Source organism: Rhinopithecus roxellana, chromosome 8, assembly GCF_007565055.1.
Source record: "Rhinopithecus roxellana isolate Shanxi Qingling chromosome 8, ASM756505v1, whole genome shotgun sequence".
Taxonomy (NCBI): Eukaryota; Metazoa; Chordata; class Mammalia; order Primates; family Cercopithecidae; genus Rhinopithecus; species Rhinopithecus roxellana.
The window spans coordinates 3,961,632-3,984,630 of NC_044556.1; the positions used below are offsets into that span (position 1 = coordinate 3,961,632).

The 22,999-nt window shown below is 53.5% G+C and overlaps 1 protein-coding gene across 2 annotated transcripts; it reads left to right on the top strand.

The window, feature by feature from the left end:
• The first annotated feature begins 956 nt into the window (after positions 1-956).
• On the top strand, positions 957-22,257 carry MAN2B1 (mannosidase alpha class 2B member 1). 2 transcript variants are annotated; one of them, XM_010361658.1, is made up of 24 exons: positions 957-1,194; positions 1,933-2,035; positions 2,214-2,387; positions 3,063-3,256; positions 4,217-4,349; positions 4,591-4,736; positions 7,302-7,418; positions 10,462-10,547; positions 10,631-10,751; positions 10,834-10,912; positions 11,410-11,519; positions 11,910-12,017; positions 12,277-12,393; positions 13,266-13,451; positions 16,631-16,728; positions 16,821-16,938; positions 18,572-18,690; positions 18,782-18,883; positions 19,369-19,456; positions 19,581-19,661; positions 20,400-20,627; positions 21,186-21,341; positions 21,449-21,551; positions 22,036-22,257. In XM_010361658.1, exons 1-24 carry the CDS (start codon positions 1,033-1,035, stop codon positions 22,146-22,148), a joined length of 3,042 nt encoding a protein of 1,013 aa, XP_010359960.1. In that variant the 5' UTR covers positions 957-1,032; the 3' UTR covers positions 22,149-22,257. The 2 variants fall into 2 exon arrangements, with proteins under 2 accessions (XP_010359960.1, XP_010359961.1); XM_010361659.2 differs by having other exon boundaries at positions 992-1,194; positions 10,465-10,547; positions 22,036-22,256.
• Positions 22,258-22,999: the final 742 nt, after the last annotated feature.

The following is a 22,999-nucleotide window of genomic DNA, read 5'->3' on the forward strand; positions in this document are numbered from 1 at the left end:
CAATGTCTTCTGCCCTCTGGCAACTCACCAGATGGCCCTGATGACCTAGATAATCTGGGCTTTGGTTTCCTTGATCTGCCATGCAGGCTGAGTGCAGTGGCACAATCTCTGGTTACTGCACCCTGAAACTCCTGAGCTCAAGCAATCCTCCCATCTCAGCCTCCCACGTAACTGGGACCACACATGCGTGCTACCATGCCCAGTTATTTTTGTTTTTTTGAGAGAGTTTCCCTCTTGTTGCCCAGGCTGGCATGCAATGGCATGATCTTGATCTCAGCTCACTGCAACCTCCGCCTCCCAGGTTCAAGCGATTCTCCTGTCTCAGTCTCCCAAGTAGCTGGGATTACAGGCATGTGCCACCATACTCAGCTAATTTTTGTATTTTTGCATTTTGTGTAAAATTACAGATTCTGTGTTTTCAAACCCGTCTCTACAAAACAACCCATGTTGCCCAGGCTGGTCTCAAACTTCCAGGCCCAAGCGATCTACCAGCCTGGACCTCCCAAAGTGCTGGAATTGCAGGCTTGAGCCACTGCGCCTGGCCTGGGCTTTGTTTTCTATCAGAGAATGAACTGGTAGGAATTGGGAAAGGCGTGAAAAACTCGGGGTCTTTCCCCACTTATCAGACCCCCTTTCCTCTCCGGAACACCCAGGGATCCTTCTCAACCAGGCTGGATCCCATCCCCGGTACTCCAAGGGTACTTACCCAACGTCCCAATCCCCACAGTATAGGACTCTTATCAAATCCTCCTCTTAGGCAAGCAGGTCCTTCCAGGATTCCAAGCATTCCAAGACTATAGCCCGTGAGACGTCAAAGTCACCTTTAGTCCAACCAGTGCCCTGAGGGTGGCATTTTCCTACCTTCCTATAACGACCCCCGGGATTGCCGAGTGCTACAGCCTCTGTCCCGTGAGCCTCCAGACCGCGCTCCGGCCCCGCCCCTGCCCCCCGATTGGCCCGGCCGGGTCTCGGGGCGGGGCGTTTGCTCGGCCTTTCCAGGGCCGTGGAACCCCAGGAGGAAGCTGCTGAGCCATGGGCGCCTACGCGCGGGCTGTGGGGGTCAGCGCTCGCGGCTGCCTGGACGCAGCAGGCCCCTGGACCATCTCCTGCGCTCTGCGGCCACCGCTCCCGCCTCTTTGCTTTTTCCTTTTGTTGTTGCTGGCGGCTCCCGGTGCTCGGGCCGGGGGATACGAGGTGAGTGGGGCCTCCGAGCAGAAACGTACAGGAGGCAGAGTGAAACCCCAAATACAGTCTAGAGGTGTGGGTGGGTCTGTCCTGCGGGTGTCTAGTGAATGGCTGGTGATATGACAGTGTGGTCTCAGTTCATGCTTTGTGTCACTGCGAGGTCTGGCTGTGCGCATCTGAGTATGGGACTGTGTCTGATTGTACCTGCCTCTGTGTCTCCGGGATGCTTGCCTGGACTTTGCCTGCACTTAACTGTGGGATTGGAGGGGCAGGAGGTGGCAGGAGGTGAGCAGTGTATGTGTGGGGGGAGGTGCTGGCTGAGAGCTGGGACTCTAGAGTCTGCCTGAAATTCCAGCCTAGTTCTTCCACTTTCTGACTGTGTGACATTGGGCAAGTCACCTATCCTCTCTGAGCCTCAGTGCTTTCATCTGGAAACTGGGGATAACATCACCCCACCTCCCAGGGTGACCGTCTGCTGTTGGCAAATGTTGAACAAACATCAGCTACTTCTATTATTATTTTCCCAGAGTGTGAATGAGAGCTGCCCTGTGGGGTTGTGCAAAGTGGCGGTTGTATCTATGAGCACAACTATGTATGTGTGTGTCCTGCCTGGGAGGGCCTGGCCTCCTCTGCACATAGGCGAGATCAGGCCTCTCTGAGTCACTCACCTCTAGATCGAGACTTACTTTGCAGCCCCGGACGTCCGGGGTTATTGACAAGGTATGTGTGTTTGGGGTCCCTGTGCAGACATGCCCCACAGTGCAGCCGAACATGCTGAACGTGCACCTGGTGCCTCACACACATGATGACGTAGGCTGGCTCAAAACCGTGGACCAGTACTTTTATGGAAGTGAGTAGAGGATGGGGACTGGTTCCTGGGATCCCCATGGTCCCTGTAATCCCTTCTGGGTCCTGGACATTAGGGTGGGGCCAGTGTCACCCTAAGATCCAAGACTTGGGCTCCTGTGTCAAGGAATAACCCCCTTGGCTCTGCTGTGCCCTGAGAGCCTTATCCCTGTTATCCACAGTCAAGAATGACATCCAGCACGCCGGTGTGCAGTACATCCTGGACTCGGTCATCTCTGCCTTGCTGGCAGATCCCACCCGTCGCTTCATTTACGTGGAGATTGCCTTCTTCTCCCGTTGGTGGCACCAGCAGACAAATGCCATGCAGGAAGTCGTGCGAGACCTTGTGCGCCAGGGTGAGTCTGCCCCAAGGAAGTGAAAAGAGGAAGCCAGGCCAGCTTCTGCTTCTGCATCTCTGGTTTCTGAGATTGTATCATGCCATGTGCAAGCTGTGCAACATGCATGTCGCTCCGCCTGCCTGGACTCTCCATTTGGAGAACTCTTTTTTCTTTTTTTTTTTTTGAGACGGAGTCTCTCTCTGTCGCCCAGGCTGGAGTGCAGTAGTGCGATCTCCGTTCACTGCAAGCTCCGCCTCCCAGGTTCACGCCATTCTCCTGCCTCAGCCTCCCGAGTAGCTGGGACTTTAGGCGCCCGCCAACATGCCCAGCTAATTTTTTGTATTTTAGTAGAGACGGGGTTTCACCGTGTTGGCCAGGATGGTTTCGATCTCCTGACCTCGTGATTCGCCCGCCTCGGCCTCCCAAAGTGCCGGGATCACAGGCGTGAGCCACCACGCCCGGCCGAGAACTCTTATACATCCCACAAGGCCCCATCTGCCATGCATCCTCTGGGAAGCCTGCCATGCAGGGGGGCCTCTTTCCTTTATCTGGGAACTATGGCCTGGGGGCGACCCCTCTTCTCCTTCCGCCAGAAATGAGTACACAGGCAGGCTTTCACATTCCCAGTATCACCCACCCTGGTCCCACTCCTGGCTCTGACCACTGACCCTGACCTTGCCTGTCCTGGCACAGGGCGCCTGGAGTTCGCCAACGGTGGCTGGGTGATGAACGATGAGGCAGCCACCCACTACGGTGCCATCGTGGACCAGATGACACTCGGGCTGCGCTTTCTGGAAGACACATTTGGCAGTGACGGGCGACCCCGTGTGGCTTGGCACATTGACCCCTTCGGCCACTCTCGGGAGCAAGCCTCGCTGTTTGCACAGGTGCGCCCCGGGACCTCTCTTGGGCCCACCTCTTCACTCACTCTGGCTCCTCCCTCGCCCACTCAAACCCCGCCCTCTCCCTGCAATCTCACAAGGACCAGGCCCAGTCCTGTTGAAGCCCCGCCCCTTGAGTGAGCCGTAAGGCCAGTGACTTTTGAGCTCTGGCCTCGGCCGGCTATGCCCAGCCCCAGGCGGACCCAGCTCCGGCTGACTCCACCCTCTCCCCTAATAGGCCCCCCTTCGTGTTCTGGCCCCACCCACTAGCTAGGATCATGGCTCCTCCCTAAACTGGGTGGCAAGTGGATGCCTAGCCTGCCTTAAAAACGGCTTCATTACCTGTGCTCAGACCCCATCCATCCTCAGGTTGTGGAAGGGGGAACCTCATTCCTGGAGTCAGGCCTGCTCTGAGCTTTGACAGCGCTGGGGAGGTGAACCTGGGTTCTGATGTTGGACCCGCCCTCTCCCTGCTAGCCCAGGGTGGTGAGTTCTGAAACTTCTCCAGGCTTGGAAATAAGCTGGAGGCCGCTCTGTTTCAGCCCTACTTTTTTTGTTTTTTTTGTTTTGTTTTGTTTTGTTTTGTTTTGTTTTGTTTGATACAGGGTCTTGCTCTGTCATCCCTGCTGGAGTGCAGTGGTGCAATCCTAGCTCACTGTAGCCTCAATCTCCGTATTCAAGCGATTCTCCTGTCTCAGCCTCCCTAGCAGATGAGACTACAAGAGCGCACCACCACGCCTGGCTAATTTTTAAGTTTTTGTGCAGGCTGGTCTCAAAAACTCCTGGGTATAAGTGATCCTCCTGCTTTGCCCTCCCAGAAGGCTGGGATCACAGGCAAGAGCCATCACACCGACCTAGCTCTGCTTTTTCACCTGTGCTCTGACCTGCCCCTCCCAAGCAGAGGGGAGTTTGGTGGTGAGAGGGCTGGGCGCTAATTCACACTGCCTTTTCCTCCCCCATCCCCAGATGGGCTTTGACGGCTTCTTCTTCGGGCGCCTTGATTATCAAGATAAGTGGGTACGGATGCAGAAGCTAGAGATGGAGCAGGTGTGGCGGGCCAGTGCCAGCCTGAAGCCCCCGACTGCGGACCTTTTCACTGGTGAGGGGGCTTGGTGAGGGCAGGGCCAGCCATGGTGCCACACACTCAGAAGAGCCCTGGGCTTGATATCTGCTCTGCTGTCACTGTCCTGGAATTTCTATATTCTGGGAACAAAGTCTCTGCATTTCTTTTTGCACCGGGATGCAAATTCTGAAGCCCATCCTGGGTGGGACATGGCAGGCTTTGAAACCAGGGCAGGTCTGGGTAATGGGCCACCCCTTGAACCTGGTGTGACCTGCAGGTGTGCTTCCCAATGGTTACAACCCGCCAATGAATCTGTGCTGGGATGTGCTGTGTGTCGATCAGCCAGTGGTAGAGGACCCCCGCAGCCCCGAGTACAACGCCAAGGAGCTGGTCGATTACTTCCTAAATGTGGCCACTGCCCAGGTAACCCTGGTGTCCAGAACCTTCGAGTCCCATATATACAAAGCAATGAGCCCTTCCCATGGTATAGGCATCCCCCTAACACGTTATCTTTATTTTTAATTTTTTTGAGACAGAGTCTTACTCTGTCTCAAGGAGTGCAGTGGTGCGATCTCGGCTCACTGCAACCTCCGCCTCCTGGGTTCAAACAAGCACATCTAGCTAATTTTTGTATTTTTGCACTGGGGTCTCATCATGTTGGCCAGACTGGTCTTGAACTCCTGACCTCAAGTGATCCACCTGCCTTGGCCTCCCAAAGTGCTGGGATTACAGGCGTGAGCCACCATGCCTCTTTACTTTTAATTTATTTTTAATTAATTAATTTTTTTTTGAGCTGGAATCTTGCTCTGTCACTCAGGCTGGAGAGCAGTGGCATGATCTTGGCTCACTGCAACCTCCACCTCGCACATTCAAGCGATTCTCCCACCTCAGCCTCCCGAGTAGCTGGGACTCCAGACGCGCAGCACCACATCCAGCTAATTTTTTGTATTTTTAGTAGAGATGGTGTTTCACCATGTTGTCCAGGCTCTCAAACTCCTCAGCTCAAGTGATCTGCCTGCCTCGGACTCCCAAAGTGCTGGGATTATAGGCGTGAGCCACCACACCTGGCCTCTATTTTTAACATTTTTATTTATTTATTATTTATTATATTTTTTTGAGACAAAGTCTCACTCTTGTCACCCAGGCTGGAGTGCAGTGGCATGATCTCAGCTCACTGCAACCTCTGCCTCCCAGGTTCAAGCAATTCTCCTGCCGTAGCCTCCTGAGAAGCTGGAATTACAGGCACCCGCCACCACGCCCAGCTAATTTTTGTATTTTTAGTAGAGACAGGGTTTCGTCATGTTGGCCAGGCTGGTCTTGAACTCCTGACTTCAGGTGATCTGCCCGCCTCAGCCTCCCGAAGTGCTGGGATTATAGGCGTGAGCCACTGTGCCCAATCTATTTTTAACATTTTTATTGAGAATTCCTTTTTTATTTTTTTGAGACTCTGTCGCCCAGGCTGGAGTGTAGTGGCACAATCTTAGCTCACTGCAACCTCCACCTACTGGGTTCAAGTGATTCTCCTGCCTCAGCCTCCCAAGTAGTTGGGATTACAGGTGCCCACCACCACGCCTGGCTAAGTTTTATGTCTTTTTAGTAGAAAGGGGGTTTCACCATATTGGCCAGGCTGGTCTCAAACTTCTAACCTTGTGATCCACCAGCCTCAGCCTCCCAAAGTTCTGGAATTACAGGCATGAGCCACCGCGCCCAGCTTTTAACACTTCTATAAGTAAAAAAAAATATTTTTTCACGAAGACAACATCTTAACCATGTGGCCCAGGCTGGTCTCAAACTCCTGAGCTCAAGTGATCCTCCTGCCTTGGCCTCCCAAAGTGCTAGGATTATTGGTGTGAGCCACCATGCCTGGTATAACACGGTCTCCTAAAAAAATTTTTTTTTTTTTTCGAGACGGAGTCTCGCTCCCAGGCTGGAGTGCAGTGGCCGGATCTCAGCTCACTGCAAGCTCCGCCTCCCGGGTTCACGCCATTCTCCTGCCTCAGCCTCCCGAGTAGCTGGGACTAAAGGCGCCCGCCACCTCGCCCGGCTAGTTTTTTGTATTTTTAGTAGAGACGGGGTTTCACCGTGTTAGCCAGGATGGTCTTGATCTCCTGACCTCGTGATCCGCCTGTCTCGGCCTCCCAAAGTGCTGGGATTACAGGCTTGAGCCACCGCACCCGGCCAAAAAAATTTTTTTTCCCTTTTTTAAAAAATTGATGGCCAGGTGCAGTGGCTCATGCCTGTAATCCCAGCACTTTGGGAGGCCGAGATGGGCAGATCATCTGGTCAGGAGTTCGAGACCAGCCTAGCCAACATGACGAAACCCTGTCTCCACTAAAAATACAAAAATTAGCCGGGTGTGGTGGTGCACGCCTGTAATCTCAGCTACTTGGGAGGCTGAGGCAAGAGAGTCGCTTGAACCTGGGAGGTGGAGGTTGCAGTGAGCCAAGATCACATCACTGCACTCTAGCTTGGGCAGCAGAGTGAAACTCTGTCTCAAAAAAAAAGAAAACAAATTGTTTCAGATTGTTTTTTTTTTTCTTGAGACAGGGTATTGCTATGTGGCCCAGATTGGTCTTAAATTCCTAGACTCAAGCGATCCTCCTGCCTCAGTCTCCTGAGTAGCTGGGATTACAAGTGTGAGCCCCTGTAATTATGTTCTCATGCCCCTTGGAGGAAGATGCTATTCTATTCACCAACACCATGCCCCCTCCTGGATTTATGTGCATTCCTCATTAGAAGAGATAGCATAGGCTGGGCAAGAGATAACATGGCATGGTGCCTGGATACCCTCTTCTAGGTAGTGGGTCCAAGAGAGCTGCTCAACAACCGGTGGCTACTTTTATCTGTGTCCCCATGCTCCCATGTGCCATACATCCACCCATGCCTGTATGTGCACCCAACATCCTTGACCTCATATACATCAAAACACAGCTATACACAGGGATGGCCCAGGATCCTCTGGCCTCAGGACTCCCCTCTTGCTTGCAGGGCCGGCATTACCGCACCAACCACATTGTGATGACCATGGGCTCGGACTTCCAATATGAGAATGCCAACATGTGGTTCAAGAACCTTGACAAGCTCATCCGGCTGGTAAACGCGCAGGTCAGTGTGCCTACCCTGTGGTACCCTTGTGCACATGTGCACTTGCATCCAGGGGCCTTGTGTCATGTGCATAGCTCTCAGTGCTGTCTTTGTTTTCTATTGTTCTATTGTGGTCATTCTATAACAAATGACCACACACTTAGCAGCTCAAAACAATGGAAATACATCATTTTTCTGTAGGTAAGAAGTTCAGCATGAGGCTGGGCGCGTTGGCTCACGCCTGTAATCCCAGCACTTTGGGAGGCCGAGCCAGGCGGATCACGAGGTCAAGAGTTCGAGACCAGCCTGACCAACATGGTGAAACCCTGTCTCTACTAAAAATACAAAAATTAGCCGGCTGTGATGGTGCCCGCATGTAATCCCAGCTACTCGGGAGCCTGAGGCAGGGGAATCGCTTGAATCCGGGAGGTGGATGTTGCAGTGAGCCGAGATCGCACCCCTGCACTCCAGCCTGGGCCACAGAGAAAGACTCTGTCTCAAAAAAAAAAAAAAAAAAAAATTCCAGCCTGAGTCTCACCAGGCTATAATCAAGGTGTTGGCAAGGCTGTGTTCTTTCTGCAGTCTCTAGGAGAGAATATAATTTCCTTGCTTTTTCCAACATCTAGAAGTTGCCCACATTCAAAGTCTCTTCTTGGCTCCATCTTCAAAGCCAGCCACATAGCATCTTTCTGACCCTGTTTCTGTAATCACATCCCTTTCTCTCATTCTCACCTCTTCTGCCTCCCTCTTCCACATTTTAATTTATTTATTTATTCAGAGACGGAGTCTTGCTCTGTCGCCCAGGCGGGAGTGCAGTGGCATGCTCTCAGCTCGCTGCAACCTCTGCCTCCCGGGTTCAAGGGTTCTTCTGCCTCAGCCTCCCAAGTAGCTGGGACTACAGTCATGTGCCACCACTCATAGCTAATTTTTGTATTTTTAGTAGACAGGGTTTCACCATGTTGGCCAGGACGGTCTCGATCTCTTGACCTCGTGATCCACCCCGCTCAGCCTCCCAAGGTGCTGGGATTACAGATTTGAGCCACTGTGTGGCCTAATTTCCCTACTTTAAGTTTAGCTGATGAACAACCTCGATTACATCTGCAAACTTAATTCCCCTTTTGCCATGTAATCTAACGTAGTAATAGGTTTTGGGGATCAAGACATGGACACTTTTGGGCAGTTATCATTTTACCCAATACAGATGTGTTAGTGTTTTGCACTAAGTGGCCTGTGGCTGTGGCTGTGTGCACAGTCACTCTCATCAGCAGAGAAACTTGTCTCCCCTCTCCCATCTCAGGCACCCCTTCCCATCAATCTTGTCCTCACTGCAGTGCAATCTCCATCCCCACCTTCCACTCACTCCCTGCACTGCTATTTCACCAAAACAGCTCTTTTATGTCATTTATTTTTATTTATTTTTTCTTTTTAAAATTTTATTTATTTATTTATTTATTTATTTATTTATTGAGCCAGAGTCTTGCTTTGTCACCCAGGCTGGAGTGCAGTGGCACAATCTTGGCTCACTGCAACTTCTGCCTCCTAGGTTCTAGCAATTCTCCTACCTCAGCCTCCCAAGTAGTTGGGACTAAAGGCATGTGCCACCAACCCTGGCTAATTTTTGTGTTTTTAATAGACGCAGGGTTTCACTGTGTTGGCCAGGTTGGTCTCAAACTCCTGTCCTCAAGTGATCTGCCCACCTCAGTCTCCCAAAGTGCTGGGATTGTAATCTGAGGTGGGCGGATCACTTGAGGACAGGAGTTCGAGACCAGCCTGGCCAACATGGTGAAACCTTGTCTGTACTAAAAATATGACAAATTAGCTGGGCGTGGTGGTGGCACTTATCTGTAAGACCAGCTACTCAGCAGGCTGAAGCAGGAGAATCGCTGGAACCTGGGAGGCAGAGGTTGCAGTGAGCTGAGATTGTGCCACTGCACTCCAGCCTGGGCGACAGAGTGAGGCTCAGTCTCAAAAAAAAAAAAAGAAGTTTATTGAGTACCTACTGTATACATTGGGGACACAGCACGTGCAAAACAAACATCCTTTTCCTCATATAGGTCACTTTCTTCTTCCTCCACTTCACTCAGGTGAAAGTGCACCTCCATTCATTATAAAAATTGTGTCTAGGCCGGGCATAGTAGTTCACGCCTGTAATCCTAGCACTTTGGGAGGCTGAGGCAGGTGGATCACGAAGTCAGGAGATCGAGACCATCCTGGCTAACACGGTGAAACCCCATCTCTACTAAAAAATACAAAAAATTAGCCGGGCATGGTGGCGGGTGCCTGTAGTCCCAGCTACTCAGGAGTTGAGGCTGGAGAATGGCGTGAACCCGGGAGGTGGAGCTTGCAGTAAGCCGAGATCGGGCCACTGCACTCCAGCCTGGGTGACAGAGCCAGACACCGTCTCAAAAAAAAAAAAAAAAAAGGCTGGGCGCGGTGGCTCAAGCCTGTAATCCCGGCACTTTGGGAGGCCGAGACGGGTGGATCACGAGGTCAGGAGATCGAGACCATCCTGGCTAACACGGTGAAACCCCGTCTCTACTAAAAAATACAAAAAACTAGCCGGGCGAGGTGGCGGGCGCCTGTAATCCCAGCTACTGGGGAGGCTGAGGCAGGAGAATGGCGTGAACCTGGGAGGCGGAGTTTGCAGTGAGCTGAGATCCGGCCACTGTGCTCCAGCCTGGGCAACAGAGCCAGACTCCGTCTCAAAAAAAAAAATTGTGTCTTTTGATAACAATCTGACGGTCCTGCAAAACGATTATTCCTGCCCTATAATGTCACACTTAGTTTTTCCACAAAAGTTTTTAATAATAAAGTTGGAATTATTGTAAAAGTTTAGTAAAATTTCAGGTTTATTCTTGCATCTCTGAAATCCTTTTAAAAAAGGCTAGTGGTCATGTTTGACTTCAGCCAAAATTCATTTTCACATCCGACCATTGGCTTGCACGCCAAATGTGTATTTAGAGAAACTGAACCTACGGGATGCATGAATGTGCACACATGTGTGGAAGTGTGGGTCCCCGGGAAGGTGCGGACTCCCGAGGGCTCACTCCATCGCCTCCCCCAGCAGCAGGCAAAAGGAAGCAGTGTCCATGTTCTCTACTCCACCCCCGCTTGTTACCTCTGGGAGCTGAACAAGGCCAACCTCACCTGGTATTTGGGGAAACTGGGGAGCTTGGGGGGGTTGGCATGCCCCGTGGGTCATGACCCTGCCCTCAATGCCCTTGCCGCTGTAGGTCAGTGAAACATGACGACTTCTTCCCTTACGCGGATGGCCCCCACCAGTTCTGGACTGGTTACTTTTCCAGTCGGCCGGCCCTCAAACGCTATGAGCGCCTCAGCTACAACTTCTTGCAGGTGGGTAGGAGCCGGGCTAGAGGGGGCATGCAGCCCCGAGGCCCGACCTGGTGGGCGCCCCAACATACCCCTCTGCCTCCAGGTGTGCAACCAGCTGGAGGCGCTGGTGGGCCTGGCGGCCAACGTGGGACCCTATGGCTCAGGAGACAGTGCACCTCTCAGTAAGCATCGGGCCCAAGAGAGGAAGAGGTTTGCGGCTGAAGCTGGAAACCACCCCTAGGCCGCCCCTCTCGAGTTCCTTCTTCTTTTTTTTTTTTGAGATGGAGTTTCCCTCTGTCGCCCAGGCTGGGGTGCAGTGGCGTGATCTCGGCTCACTGCAAGTCCCGCCTCCCGGGTTCACGCATTCTCCTGGCTCAGCCTCCCAAGTAGCTGGGATTACAAGTGCCCGCCACCACGCCTGGCTAATTTTTTGTATTTTCACTAGAGATGGGGTTTCACAGTGTTAGCCAGGATAGTCTCGATCTCCTGACCTCGTGATCCGCCCACCTCTGCCTCCCAAAGTGCTGGGATTACAGGCGTGAGCCACCGCGCCTGGCCGTCCTCGAGTTCCTTCTTAAAGCCTCTAAGAACCCTGCCCGCCAGCACCTGACCTTTCGCTTCCCCTTGGGGTCTGAGCTGAGTCCCACAGAACCTCACCGGACTCATTGTCTATGAGCAGATAAGGCGATGGCCGTGCTCCAGCATCACGACGCCGTCAGCGGCACCTCCCGCCAGCACGTGGCCGACGACTACGCGCGCCAGCTTGCTGCAGGCTGGGGGTCTTGCGAGGTGCGCGGGGCGGGACTTGGGAGACATAGGGGTGGAGACGGGGCGGGGGCGGGGCCGGGGCCTGGGAAAGAAGGGACAGGTGTGACGTGTAACGAGAGCCGTGTGGCGGGCTACAAGAGCTCGTGGGGGCGGGGCTTGTAGGAGGCAGGAAAAGATTCAGTAACGGGGCGGGGCCTTGGAGGGGAAAAGGAGGCGGGGCGTGGGCAAGAGGAGGTGGAGACAGCTATGGGGCATAGTCAAGGGCAGCAGGGCTGGGCTAGAAGTGCTTGTGGGGCGAGTCTTGAGGGAGGCGGGACAGAGACCGGAACGGGGCGGGGCCTGAGAGGAGAGGGAAGGAGTCAGATAGGCCAGGCGTCCAGAACCCACTGGTCCCTTTGCGCTCTTCCGCAGGTTCTCCTGAGCAACGCGTTGGCGTGGCTCAGAGGCTTCAAAGATCACTTAACCTTCTGCCGACAGCTAAACATCAGCATCTGCCCGCTCAGCCAGACGGCGGCGCGCGTGAGCCGGGACGGGAGGGGTGGATCTCGGGCAGATGGGCTTTAGAGGAGGTAGTTGGAAAATGTTTTTGGAGGACTATACTGGAGTGAAATTACGTGGGCTGCAACGCTGGGTCAGGACAGAGACCAACGCATCTCGCGGGGGCTTGGCCTTGATGGGCCGTGACCGCACCAGGACCACCCAGGGGCGTTTCTGTGCAAAGTGGGTGGGTTTGGAGAAGGCCGGCTGTGACCCGTGCCCTCTCTGACCGCCCCCCCAGTTCCAGGTCATCGTTTATAATCCCCTGGGGCGGAAGGTGAATTGGATGGTACGGCTGCCGGTCAGCGAAGGCGTTTTCGTTGTGAAGGACCCTAATGGCAGGACAGTGCCCAGCGATGTGAGCCCAGACAACGAATATTCCCCCGCTGGAACCCCTCCCACATGGGCATTTCCTCATCGCCCTCATGGATACCTCCTGCCTCCATGAATACCTCCCACTCATGCATATCTCTTCTCTGCTCTTGTATCTTCTCCCTCTGCCCCTTAATATCAGTCTCCCCTTGGGAACATCTGCCTCCTGTGAGTGGTCCTCCCTTTTTTTTTTTGAGACAGAGTCTCGCTCTGTCACCCAGGCCGGAGTGCAGTGGCGCGATCTCGTCTCACTTCAGCCTCCGACTCCCGGGTTCAAGTGATTCTCCTGCCTCAGCCTCCCGAGTAGCTGGGATTACAGGCATTCGCCACCACGCCCGGCTAATTTTTGTATTTTTAGTAGAGACGAGGTTTCCCCATGTTGGTCAGGGTGGTCTCAAACTCCTGACCTCATGATCTACCCGCCTCGGCCTCCCAAAGTGCTGGGATTACAGGCATGAGCCACCGTGCCTGGCTGGTCCCCCATTTTAATACCCTGCTCCCCCAGGAAAATTTATTGCTGTTTATGGACATCTCCTTCATTCCAGAAAACGTCCTCCCCCAAACGTCTTCCTCTCCTGAGAACCTGCCTCAAGGGTTTCTTCCCCTACTTCCTCCTTCACTCCCCTACTTCACTCCTTCACTCCATAGTCTCTCCGCCCTCCCAGTGGGTTTTTTTCCACCTGGTGAATCTTCTCTGCAATCATTTCCTTGGAATCTGACTGTCCCCCCACCACCACACACCCCTCCATTTCCTTTCCCCATCTCAGGACTCTTTTCCTTCCTTGAGTTTGTTGTCTCCATGCATGTATGGCTTTCTGTGGGTACTCTTGACTCAGTTTCTCTCCTCCTTTATCCGAGGTGGTGATATATCCCAGCTCAGACAGTCAGGCGCACCCTCCGGAGCTGCTATTCTCAGCCTCACTGCCCGCCCTGGGCTTCAGCACCTATTCAGTAGCCCAGGTGCCTCGCTGGAAGCCCCAGGCCCGCGCACCCCAGCCCATCCCCAGGAGATCCTTGTCCCCTGCTTTAACCATCGAAAATGAGGTGAGACCCCATTTCAATCCCCTTTCCTGCTCCTGTGACAAATTTGAAGTGTCATGGTAAGCTGTGTGGACTCTGGGTCAGCAGGTTCCTAGGCTCATGACCTCCTGTCACCACTCCAATCATTGTGTGTCCTTGAGCAAGTGACCTTTGTCGGAGCCTCAGTATCCTTTCCTGGGATTGTTATGAGGACCCAGCGTGATCATGGGTGACACTTGACAGATAGGTCAGAGCTGGTGGCAGGTGGTGGTTTGCAGTTTTGGTGGGCACGTTTCAGGGAACGTGTTCCTGATAAAGGTGACATTTAAGATATGACCTGAGGGAAGGAGTCATGTGGCTATTTGAGGAAGAGAGATCCGAGTGGGGAGAGAATAACAGGCACAAAAGCCCTCAGGCAGGAGAGTGTGCAGAATTCCAGGAGCCACAAGGAACCCAGTGTGGCTGAAGCAGGGTGAACGGGTGACAGGTCAGACCTTGAGGGCCTTGAAGACCAAAAGGAAGACTTTGGCTTTTGCCAGTCATTGTTGCTCATGTGTCTAAGCCTAGCTCTTTGGGAGGCTGAAGCAGGAGGATCACTTGAGCCCAGGAGTTGTCCCAGCTAATTTGGAGACCCAGATGGGAGGTTTGAGCTGGGGAGTTCGAGGTTGCAGTGAGCTGTGACTGTCCCACTGTACTCCATCCTGGCAACAGAGCGAAACCCTGTCTGTAAAGAATAATAATAAAATAGGCTGGGCATGGTGGCTTATACTTGTAATTCTAGCACCGTGGGAGGCCGAGGTGAGTAGATCTACTGAGATCAGGAGTTCGAGACCAGCTTGGGCAACGTGGTGAAACCCACTCTCTACAAAAAATACAAAAAATTAGCTGGGCATGGTGGTAAAGTCTGTAATCCCAGCCACTTGGGGGCTGAGGAAGGAGGATTGCTTGAGCCCAGGAGGCAGAGGTTGCAGTGAACCGAGATCATGCCGCTGCACTCCAGCTTGGGTGACAAAGTGAGACCCTGTCTCAAAAAATAAAATAAAAGAAGTTTTGTATTTGGACTGTTCATGTTAGGAAGAAAACATCTTTTTTATATTTTTATTAAAATGAAAGAAAAGAGGCCGGGCGCGGTGGCTCACGCCTGTAATCCCCAACACTTTGGGAGGCTGAGGCAGGTGGATCACGAGGTCAGGAGATTGAGACCATCCTGGCGAACACGGTGAAACCCTGTCTCTACTAAAAATACAAAAAGATTAGCTGGGCGTGGTGGCAGGCACCTGTAGTCCCAGCTACTCGGGAAGCTGAGGCAGGAAAATGTCATGAACCTGAGAGACGGAGCTTGCAGTGAGCCGAGATCGCGCCACTGTACTCCACAGCTTGGGCGACAGAGCCAGACCCCGTCTGAAAAAAGAAAAAAGGAAAGAAAAGATGTTAAAACATTCCCACAGGCCTCTAAAAGTCTTGTGAGTTCTGGCATTGTGGTTCACACATCAGATGCCCAAGCTGGCCCTGGTCTGCAGCAGAGGAGGGCTTTGATGGGACTTAGGGTATCACAGGTGTGCTCTGGCTGTTGTGGGGAACAGATTATAGGCAGCCAGTATGGAAGTGCAGGGACCTGGAAGAGGTTGACTGCACTAGCCCTGGAAGGCCACAGAGATGGTAAGAGGTGGTGAGATTGAAAATAAGGTTGGGGTGGGCATGGTGGCTCATGCCTGTAATCCCAGGACTTTGGGAGGCTGAGGTGGGCAGGTCACCTGAGGTCAGGAGTTTGAGACCAGCCTGGCCAACATAGTGAAACCTTGTCTCTACCAAAAATACAGAAATTAGCTGGGCGTGGTGGTATATGTTTTTAGTCCCAGCTACTCTGGAGGGAGAGGCAGGAGAATCGCTTGAACCCAGGAGGGGGAGGTTGCAGTGAGCCGAGATCATGCCACTGCACTCCAGCCTGGGGGACAGAGCAAGACTCTGTCTCAAAAACAAACAAAAAAGAGAAAATCAGGTTGAATGGCTGGGTATGGTGGGCTGCTTGAGCCCAGGACTTGGAGACTAGCCCCAGGCAACATAGTGGGACCCCATCTCTAGAAAACAAATTTAATCTAATTTTTTTTTAACTTAGTAGAGATGGAGTTTCACCATGTTGGCCAGGCTGGTATCAAACTCCTGACCTCAGGTTATCCACCCAACTCGGTCTCCCCAAGTTCTGGGATTACAGGAGTGAGCCACGGCGCTCGGCCCTAAAAAAAATTTTAAACTGAAAAAAAGGGGCCAGCGCATTGGCTCATGCCTGTAATCCCAGCACTTTGGGAGGCTGAGGCAGGTGCATCACAAGGTCAGGAGTTTGAGACCAGTCTGGCCAATATGGTGAAACCCTGTCTCTAGTAAAAATACAAAAATTAGCCAGGCATGGTGGCATGTGCTTGTAGTCCCAGCTATTCAGGAGGCTGAGGCAGGAGAATTGCTTTTACCCGGGAAGCAGAGGTTGCAGTGAGCCAAGATCACACCACTGCACTCCAGCCTGGGTGATAGAGCAAGACTCAGTCTCAAAACAAAACAAACCCAGGCCGGGTGCAGTGGCTTATGCCTGTAACCCTAGCCCTTTGGGAGGCCAGGGCGGATGGATTACCTGAGGTCAGGAGTTCGAGATCAGCCTGACCAACATTGCGAGACCCCCGTCTCTACCAAAAATACAAAAATTAGCCAGGCGTGGTGGCGTGCACCTGTAATGCCAGCCACCCAGGCGGGTGAGGCAGGAGAATTGCTGGAACTCAGGGGGCAGAGGCTGTAGTGAGCTGAGATTGCGACAGAGCAAGTCTCTGTCTTAAAAAAAACAAAAACAAAACAAATTCCAGCTGGGCGTGGTGGCTTATGCCTGTAATCCTAGTACTTTGGGAGGCCGAGGCGGGCAGATCGCTTGAGGTCAGGGGTTCGAGACCAGCCTGGCCAACATAGTGAAACCCATTCTCTGCTAAAAATCCAAAAATTAGCCAGGCAGGGTGGCGGGCGCCTCAGGAAGCTGAGGCACGAGAATCACTTGAACCCGGGAGGTGGAGGTTGCAGTGAGCCAAGATTGCACCACTGTACTCTGGCCTGGGCGACAGAGTGAGACTCAGTCTCAAAAAAAAACAAAAAAAAAAAACAAAAAAAAACATACACATACACAAACACACACACACAAACCCATCTGTGGACCCTTTTCTGCCCAGCACATCCAGGCAACGTTTGATCCTGACACAGGGCTGTTGATGGAGATTATGAACATGAATCAGCAACTCCTACTGCCTGTTCGCCAGACCTTCTTCTGGTAAGGGAAGATCACCAGGCCTGAGGGGGGGGTGGTGATGCTCCGCATGGAGCTAGGGCCCCTTACCTGACTCTCACCTGCCCCAACCCCAGGTACAACGCCAGTATAGGTGACAACGAAAGTGACCAGGCCTCAGGTGCCTACATCTTCAGACCCAACCAACAGAAACCACTGCCTGTGAGCCGCTGGGCTCAGATCCGCCTGGTGAAGGTCAGGGACTAGGAATGATGAGTGGGCAGTTGGGAATCGGGGAGTTATGGAGCCCAGGAGGGTGGTGGGCCATGTGTAATGTGAGGGTAGGGGAGGATTTACTTTTCCTTCAGATCAGTGGGCTAAGACCCACAGATCAGCGGGGGGAATATTTGACGGTCCTCCCATAGAGTGGATATTCATGGCTGGTTGTGTGAGAGTCTCCCCGTAGGACACATACAAAGCCATTCTCATCCGCTGTGGACATTTACATACTTAGTTTTGGAAATTGGGGATGGGGCATTCCCACTTGGCCTGTGAATCAGGAGAGCCAAATATCACTGCTTGAAGAATTCACCAAAGTCTGTAGTAAGAAGAGCTTATATCTGGAGTGGATATTTGAGAGTCCACCCTTGGATTGATTGGGTTTGCGTGAGTCTCAGGGTGAATGCTTGTGGGTGCATCTGGCTAGGGACAGGGGTTTCCCAGGGCCTCTCATTGATGTTTGACTTTCATAGATGGCAAAACTCACATTTGTTCACATTCAAGAGCCTCGAATTTCATGTGAGTCCCTTTTAGATGAATGTCTGCATATCTGGGTCACTGTATTATGATACAGTTGTGCCTTTTCTAACAGAGTTACCCAAATTAACTGTGACTAGAATAAGATAGAAGATACTTTTCTTCTAACAAACAGTCTAGCTGTTAGTCCAGAGAAGGTGGGGTAGTTCCATAATCACCCAGGACTTCCTCTTCTATCTCATTGCTCTGCCTTCCCCAGTATTCAGTTTCCACCTCATGGTCCAAGATGGCTGCTAAAGCTCCAACCGCCACATCTGTATTTGAGTCAGTAGCAGCGGGACAGGGGCAAGGAACATTGCTGACACCACTTGGATCACTTTCTATGGGGCAAACTGTGGTCACTCAGCTACTGATAGCCTCAGGGAAGACTGGGCAATGTAGTCTTTATTCTAGGTAGCCATGTGCCACGCTAGAATCCTATTCTATGGGGAAATGGTGAACAGGAGGCATTTATGCCACACTCAAGAGTGATGTGGCAAGCCAGGTGCAGTGGCTCATGCCTGTAATCCCAGCACATTGGGAGACTGAAGCAGGAGGATCGCTTGAGTGCAGGAGTTCAAGACCAGGTGGGAGCATTTGCTGATCAGGTGCCTACATAGTGATGCCCTGTCTCAAAAAAAGAAAAAAAAAAAAAAAAAAAAGAGGCCAGGTGCGGTGGCTCATGCCTGTAATTCCACCACTTTGTGAGGCCAAGGCAGGTGGATCATCTGAGGTCAGGAGTTCGAGACAAGTCTGGCCAACATGGATAGAAACCCCATCTCTACTAAAAATACAAAAATTAGCCGGGGATGGTGGCAGGTGCCTGTAATCCCTCTACTTGGGAGGCTGAGGCGGAAGAATTGCTTGAACCCAGGAGGTGGAGGTTGCAGTGAGCTGAGATCGTGCCACTGCACTCCATCCTGGGCAACAGAGCAAAACTCTGTCTCAAAAGAAAAAAGAATTATGTGGCAGTGACTACAGGTTGACCCTGATGTAGGCTTTAATGGGTTTTATGGCCAGGGTGAGGGGACATTTGTAGGACTCACCTCTGCTAAGGTACAGGCTGACACCCACCTCACCCGTGTGCCTGCAGAAGCCCTTGGTGCAGGAGGTGCACCAGAACTTCTCAGCCTGGTGTTCCCAGGTGGTTCGCCTGTACCCAGGACAGCAGCACCTGGAGTTGGAGTGGTCGGTGGGGCCGATACCTGTGGGGTGAGTGGCACAGACTGGGAGAGGGGTGTGGAAGCAAGGGCAGAGTGGGGTTTATCCAAGGCTCACAACCTTGCCATCCCATTGGGTACAGTGACACCTGGGGGAAGGAGGTCATCAGCCGTTTTGACACACCGCTGGAGACAAAGGGACGCTTCTACACAGACAGCAATGGCCGGGAGATCCTGGAGAGGAGGTAGGGGGTGACTGAGAGCACTGAGGGGGTCGTTTGTGGTGTGTTGGGGCCCAGGGGTGGTGGGGGAATTTGCTGATTACATGAGCATGGGAGACAGAGGATGAAGGGAGAGTGAAGAGTGGGGGAACCAGGCCGGGTGCGGTGGCTCATGCCTGTAATCCCAACACTTTGGGAGGCTAAGGTGGGCAGATCACGAGGTCAGGAGATCGAGACCATCCTGGCTAACACGGTGAAACCCCATCTCTACTAAAAATACAAAAAGTTAGCCGGGTGTGGTGATGGGTGCCTGTAGTCCCAGCTACTCAGGAGGCTGAGGCAGGAGAATGGCGTGAACCCGGGAGGCAGAGCTTGCAGTGAACCGAGATCACGCCACTGCACTCCAGCCTGGGCAACAGAGCGAGACTCCATCTCAAAAATAATAATAATAATAAAAAAAGAGCGGGGGAGCCAGACCCCAAGCCTGACCAGCTCACCCCCAACCCCAGGCGGGATTATCGACCCACCTGGAAACTGAACCAGACGGAGCCCGTGGCAGGAAACTACTATCCAGTCAACACCCGGATTTACATCACGGTAGCTCTCCCCCACCCTGCACCTCCGTACCTTGATAGAAAGGGAATCACCCCTTATCTGTAGCATCTCAAGGCTGCCTGGGGTTGGGGTTGACTGCCCTCCACTCTCACCCTTCAACCCCCAGGATGGAAACATGCAGCTGACTGTGCTGACTGACCGCTCCCAGGGGGGAAGCAGCCTGAGAGATGGCTCGCTGGAGCTCATGGTGAGTGGGTCAGAGCCCCATCCAAGCCAGGGTCCTCCCAACCTGGCCCCCTGCTGGACCTTGAAGGCTGTTTCTGGCCCAGTTCTCTGCTTTCAGGCCCCACTATGCTGAGGACTCCGTTTCTTTTCTTTTTTCTTTTCTTTTCTTTGAGATGGAGTTTTGCTCTTGTTGTCCAAACTGGAGTGCAATGGTGCTATCTCAGCTCACTGCAACCTCTGCCTCCCAGGTTCAAGCGATTCTCCTGCCTCAGCCTTCCGAGTAGCTGGGATTACAGGCACACACCATCACGCCCGGCTAATTTTGGTATTTTTAGTAGAGATGGGGTTTCACCATGTTGGCCAGGCTGGTCTCGAACTCCTGACCTCAGGTGATCCACCCACCTTGGCTTCCCAAAGTGCTGGGATTACAGGCGTGAACCACCGCGCCCCGCCGAGGACTCCATTTCTATGTGCGACTTTTCCTCTCTGTTTTTCTCCATTTCCTACCCAGACTCCCTCCAGGCTCTGACGTGCCATATCCAGAGCCCCCTGTTAGGCACTTACCTCTCTCCGGCCTGGTTCCCATGCCTCCTTGGATCCTGCCTCTGCTGGGGTTGCTCTACCAGACCCTCACCTTCATCATCAGTTCCTCCCAGCCTTTAATTTCTCTTGACATTCCCTTACGTCCTTACCCAGTTTCTGGCCCAAGGACACCCACAAACCCACGACTCTCACCCCCTCCTGGCCACTCTCCCCCCAGGTGCACCGAAGGCTGCTGAAGGACGATGGACGCGGAGTATCGGAGCCACTAATGGAGAACGGGTCGGGGGCGTGGGTGCGAGGGCGCCACCTGGTGCTGCTGGACACAGCCCAGGCTGCAGCCGCCGGGCACCGGCTCCTGGCCGAGCAGGAGGTCCTAGCCCCGCAGGTGGTGCTAGCCCCGGGTGGCGGCGCCGCCTACAATCTCGGGGCTCCTCCGCGCACGCAGGTGAGGGGCAGCGGGGTGGGCAGAGAGGACCGGAGTGAAGTCTACCAGGGAGCCGGGTTTGGTTGCGGATTTTCCTAATTAGCCCCAAACCCTCGGGCCAGCCCCATCCCCTGGGCAGTCCCCGCCCAGTGCCCGCCCAGTCCCAATCCGCCTAGACTGTGTAGAGGCACGGCTGTAGCTCAGGCCCCTAAACCACCTCTTCACCTCCGGCCCCGCCCATTTCACTTTAACCCCGCCCTCGCCCTCGCCTTCTCACCTGCCCCAGGCTCTGTCCCGCCTCACCCCGCCCCGCGGCTTCAGCCCCGCCATAACTCCCAGAGTCTCAAGTCACATCAGTTCTACTCCGTCGGGACTCGAACACTAAGCTTAGGACGGACCCATCTCCCCATTGGTTCAGCCCTCCCTGTCACGGCTCTGGCCGCTCCTCTCAGCTGAGCCTGCCCCTCTCCGGCGAAACCCCGCCCCTACAACCTAGCCCTGCCTCCTGACCTGGCTCGGCCCCGCCCTTCTCCAGCCAGGCCCCGCCCCCTCCAATTAGCCCCGCCGTCTCTCCCGCAGTTTTCCGGGCTGCGCAGGGAGCTGCCGCCCTCGGTGCACCTGCTCACGCTGGCTAGGTGGGGCCCCGAGATGGTGCTGCTGCGCTTGGAGCACCAGTTTGCCGTGGGAGAGGATTCCGGACGTAACCTGAGCGCCCCCGTTACCTTGAACTTGAGGGTGAGAAGGGCAGAATTGAGAAGGAGATCGGAGAGAGGCAAGAAAGAGAGAGAGAAGGGAAACCTGGCTTTGCCCCAGCTCATCTGGGCCCATCCCCTTCCCCGCAGGACCTGTTCTCCACCTTCACCATCACCCGCCTGCAGGAGACCACGCTGGTGGCCAACCAGCTCCGTGAGGCAGCCTCCAGGCTCAAGTGGACAACAAACACAGGTGGGGCCCTTGTCAAGGGTAGGGAAGGGGTGGAGTCTTACCTGGGGCCGGCAGGTGGGGGCAATGTGTGAGGCATGGGATGTTGCCCAGGACCCAAAAAGGTCATGAGGGTATGGGGGCAGAGTCCAGATCCAGGTTAGGGCTTAACGGATCTGAAATGGGTACAGCAAACCGGGAATTGGTCTTGAGGTTTGTGGGTGGTGTTTAGTCCCTAGAACAAGATTTGAAAATCCCCATTCGTGTCTAGTTCTAGGAGGGTGTCTATCACCCCTGGGGTCAGATTGAGGGTATGAGGACAGTGGCCAGGCATTGGACCTGGGAGTGTATTCAGGGCTGGGGAAGCAGGTTAGGAGTCTGGGATTGAGGCCCTGGAGACAGATTCGGGCATGTGCAGCTGTGTCCAGAACTAGGGGAGGAAGCATAGTAGTGTAAGTCAGAGGAAGTGTGCACCCCCTCACTCCTCCTTCCCCCTACACCTCTCCAGGCCCCACACCCCATCAAACTCCCTACCAGCTGGACCCGGCCAACATCACGCTGGAACCCATGGAAATCCGCACTTTCCTGGCCTCAGTTCAATGGAAGGAGGTGGATGGTTAGGTCTGCTGGGATGGCCCCTCCAAGCCCAAGCCCCCTGCTCCGGGGGCAGAGCAGACTCTCACTCTCCTCTTGGGGCTGCTGCCATTAAAATGCTACTACTAAGACTCAGGTCACTCTGTGACTGAGTGTGGGGTTTTTTTGTTTGTTTGTTATTTGCTTGTTGGAGGGGGACAGAATTTATAACCCACAGCTGGGTGTGGTGGCTTGCTCCTGTAATCCTAACAACTCTGGAGGCTGAGGAGGGAGAATCACTTGAGCCCAGGAGATCTAGACTAGCCTGGGCCACAAAATGAGGCCCTGTCTGTACAGAAAATTTAAAAAATTAGCCGGATGTGGTGACAGGTGTCTGTATTCCCAACTACTTGGGAGAATTGCTTGAGCACAGGAGGTCAAGGCTGCAGTAAGTGATAATCACACCGCTGCACTCCAGCCTGGGGAAGACAGCCAGATCCTATCTCTTTGTGTGTGTGTGGTGGCGGGGGTGGGGGACGGAGTCTTCCTCTGTCGCCTAAGCTGGAGTGCAGTGGCCCGATCTTGGCTCACTGCAACCTCTGCCTCCCGGGTTCTAGTGATTCTCTTGCCTCAGCCTTCCGAGTAGCTGGGACTACAGGCGCCCCCCACCATGCCTGGCTCATTTTTGTAATTTTAGTAGAGATGGGGTTTCACCATGTTGGCCAGGCTGGCCTCAAACTCCTGACTTCAAGTGATCCGCCTGCCTTGGCCTCCCAAAGTGCTGGGATTACAGGCATGAGCCACCATGACCAGCCTGGATCCTATCTCTTGAAAAAAAAATTAAAAATTAGAAAATTATCCAGGTAGGATGGCATGCAGTTATAATCCCCAGCTACTAC

Bases quoted from the DNA above. Each gene is read 5' to 3' on its own strand.
- MAN2B1 (XM_010361658.1), top strand. From the start codon at position 1,033: ATGGGCGCCTACGCGCGGGCTGTGGGGGTCAGCGCTCGCGGCTGCCTG. The intron at 10,548-10,630 runs GTATTTGGGGAA...TTGCCGCTGTAG, and splicing joins AACAAGGCCAACCTCACCTG to GTCAGTGAAACATGACGACT. The intron at 18,884-19,368 runs GTAGGGGGTGAC...CCCCAACCCCAG, and splicing joins CGGGAGATCCTGGAGAGGAG to GCGGGATTATCGACCCACCT.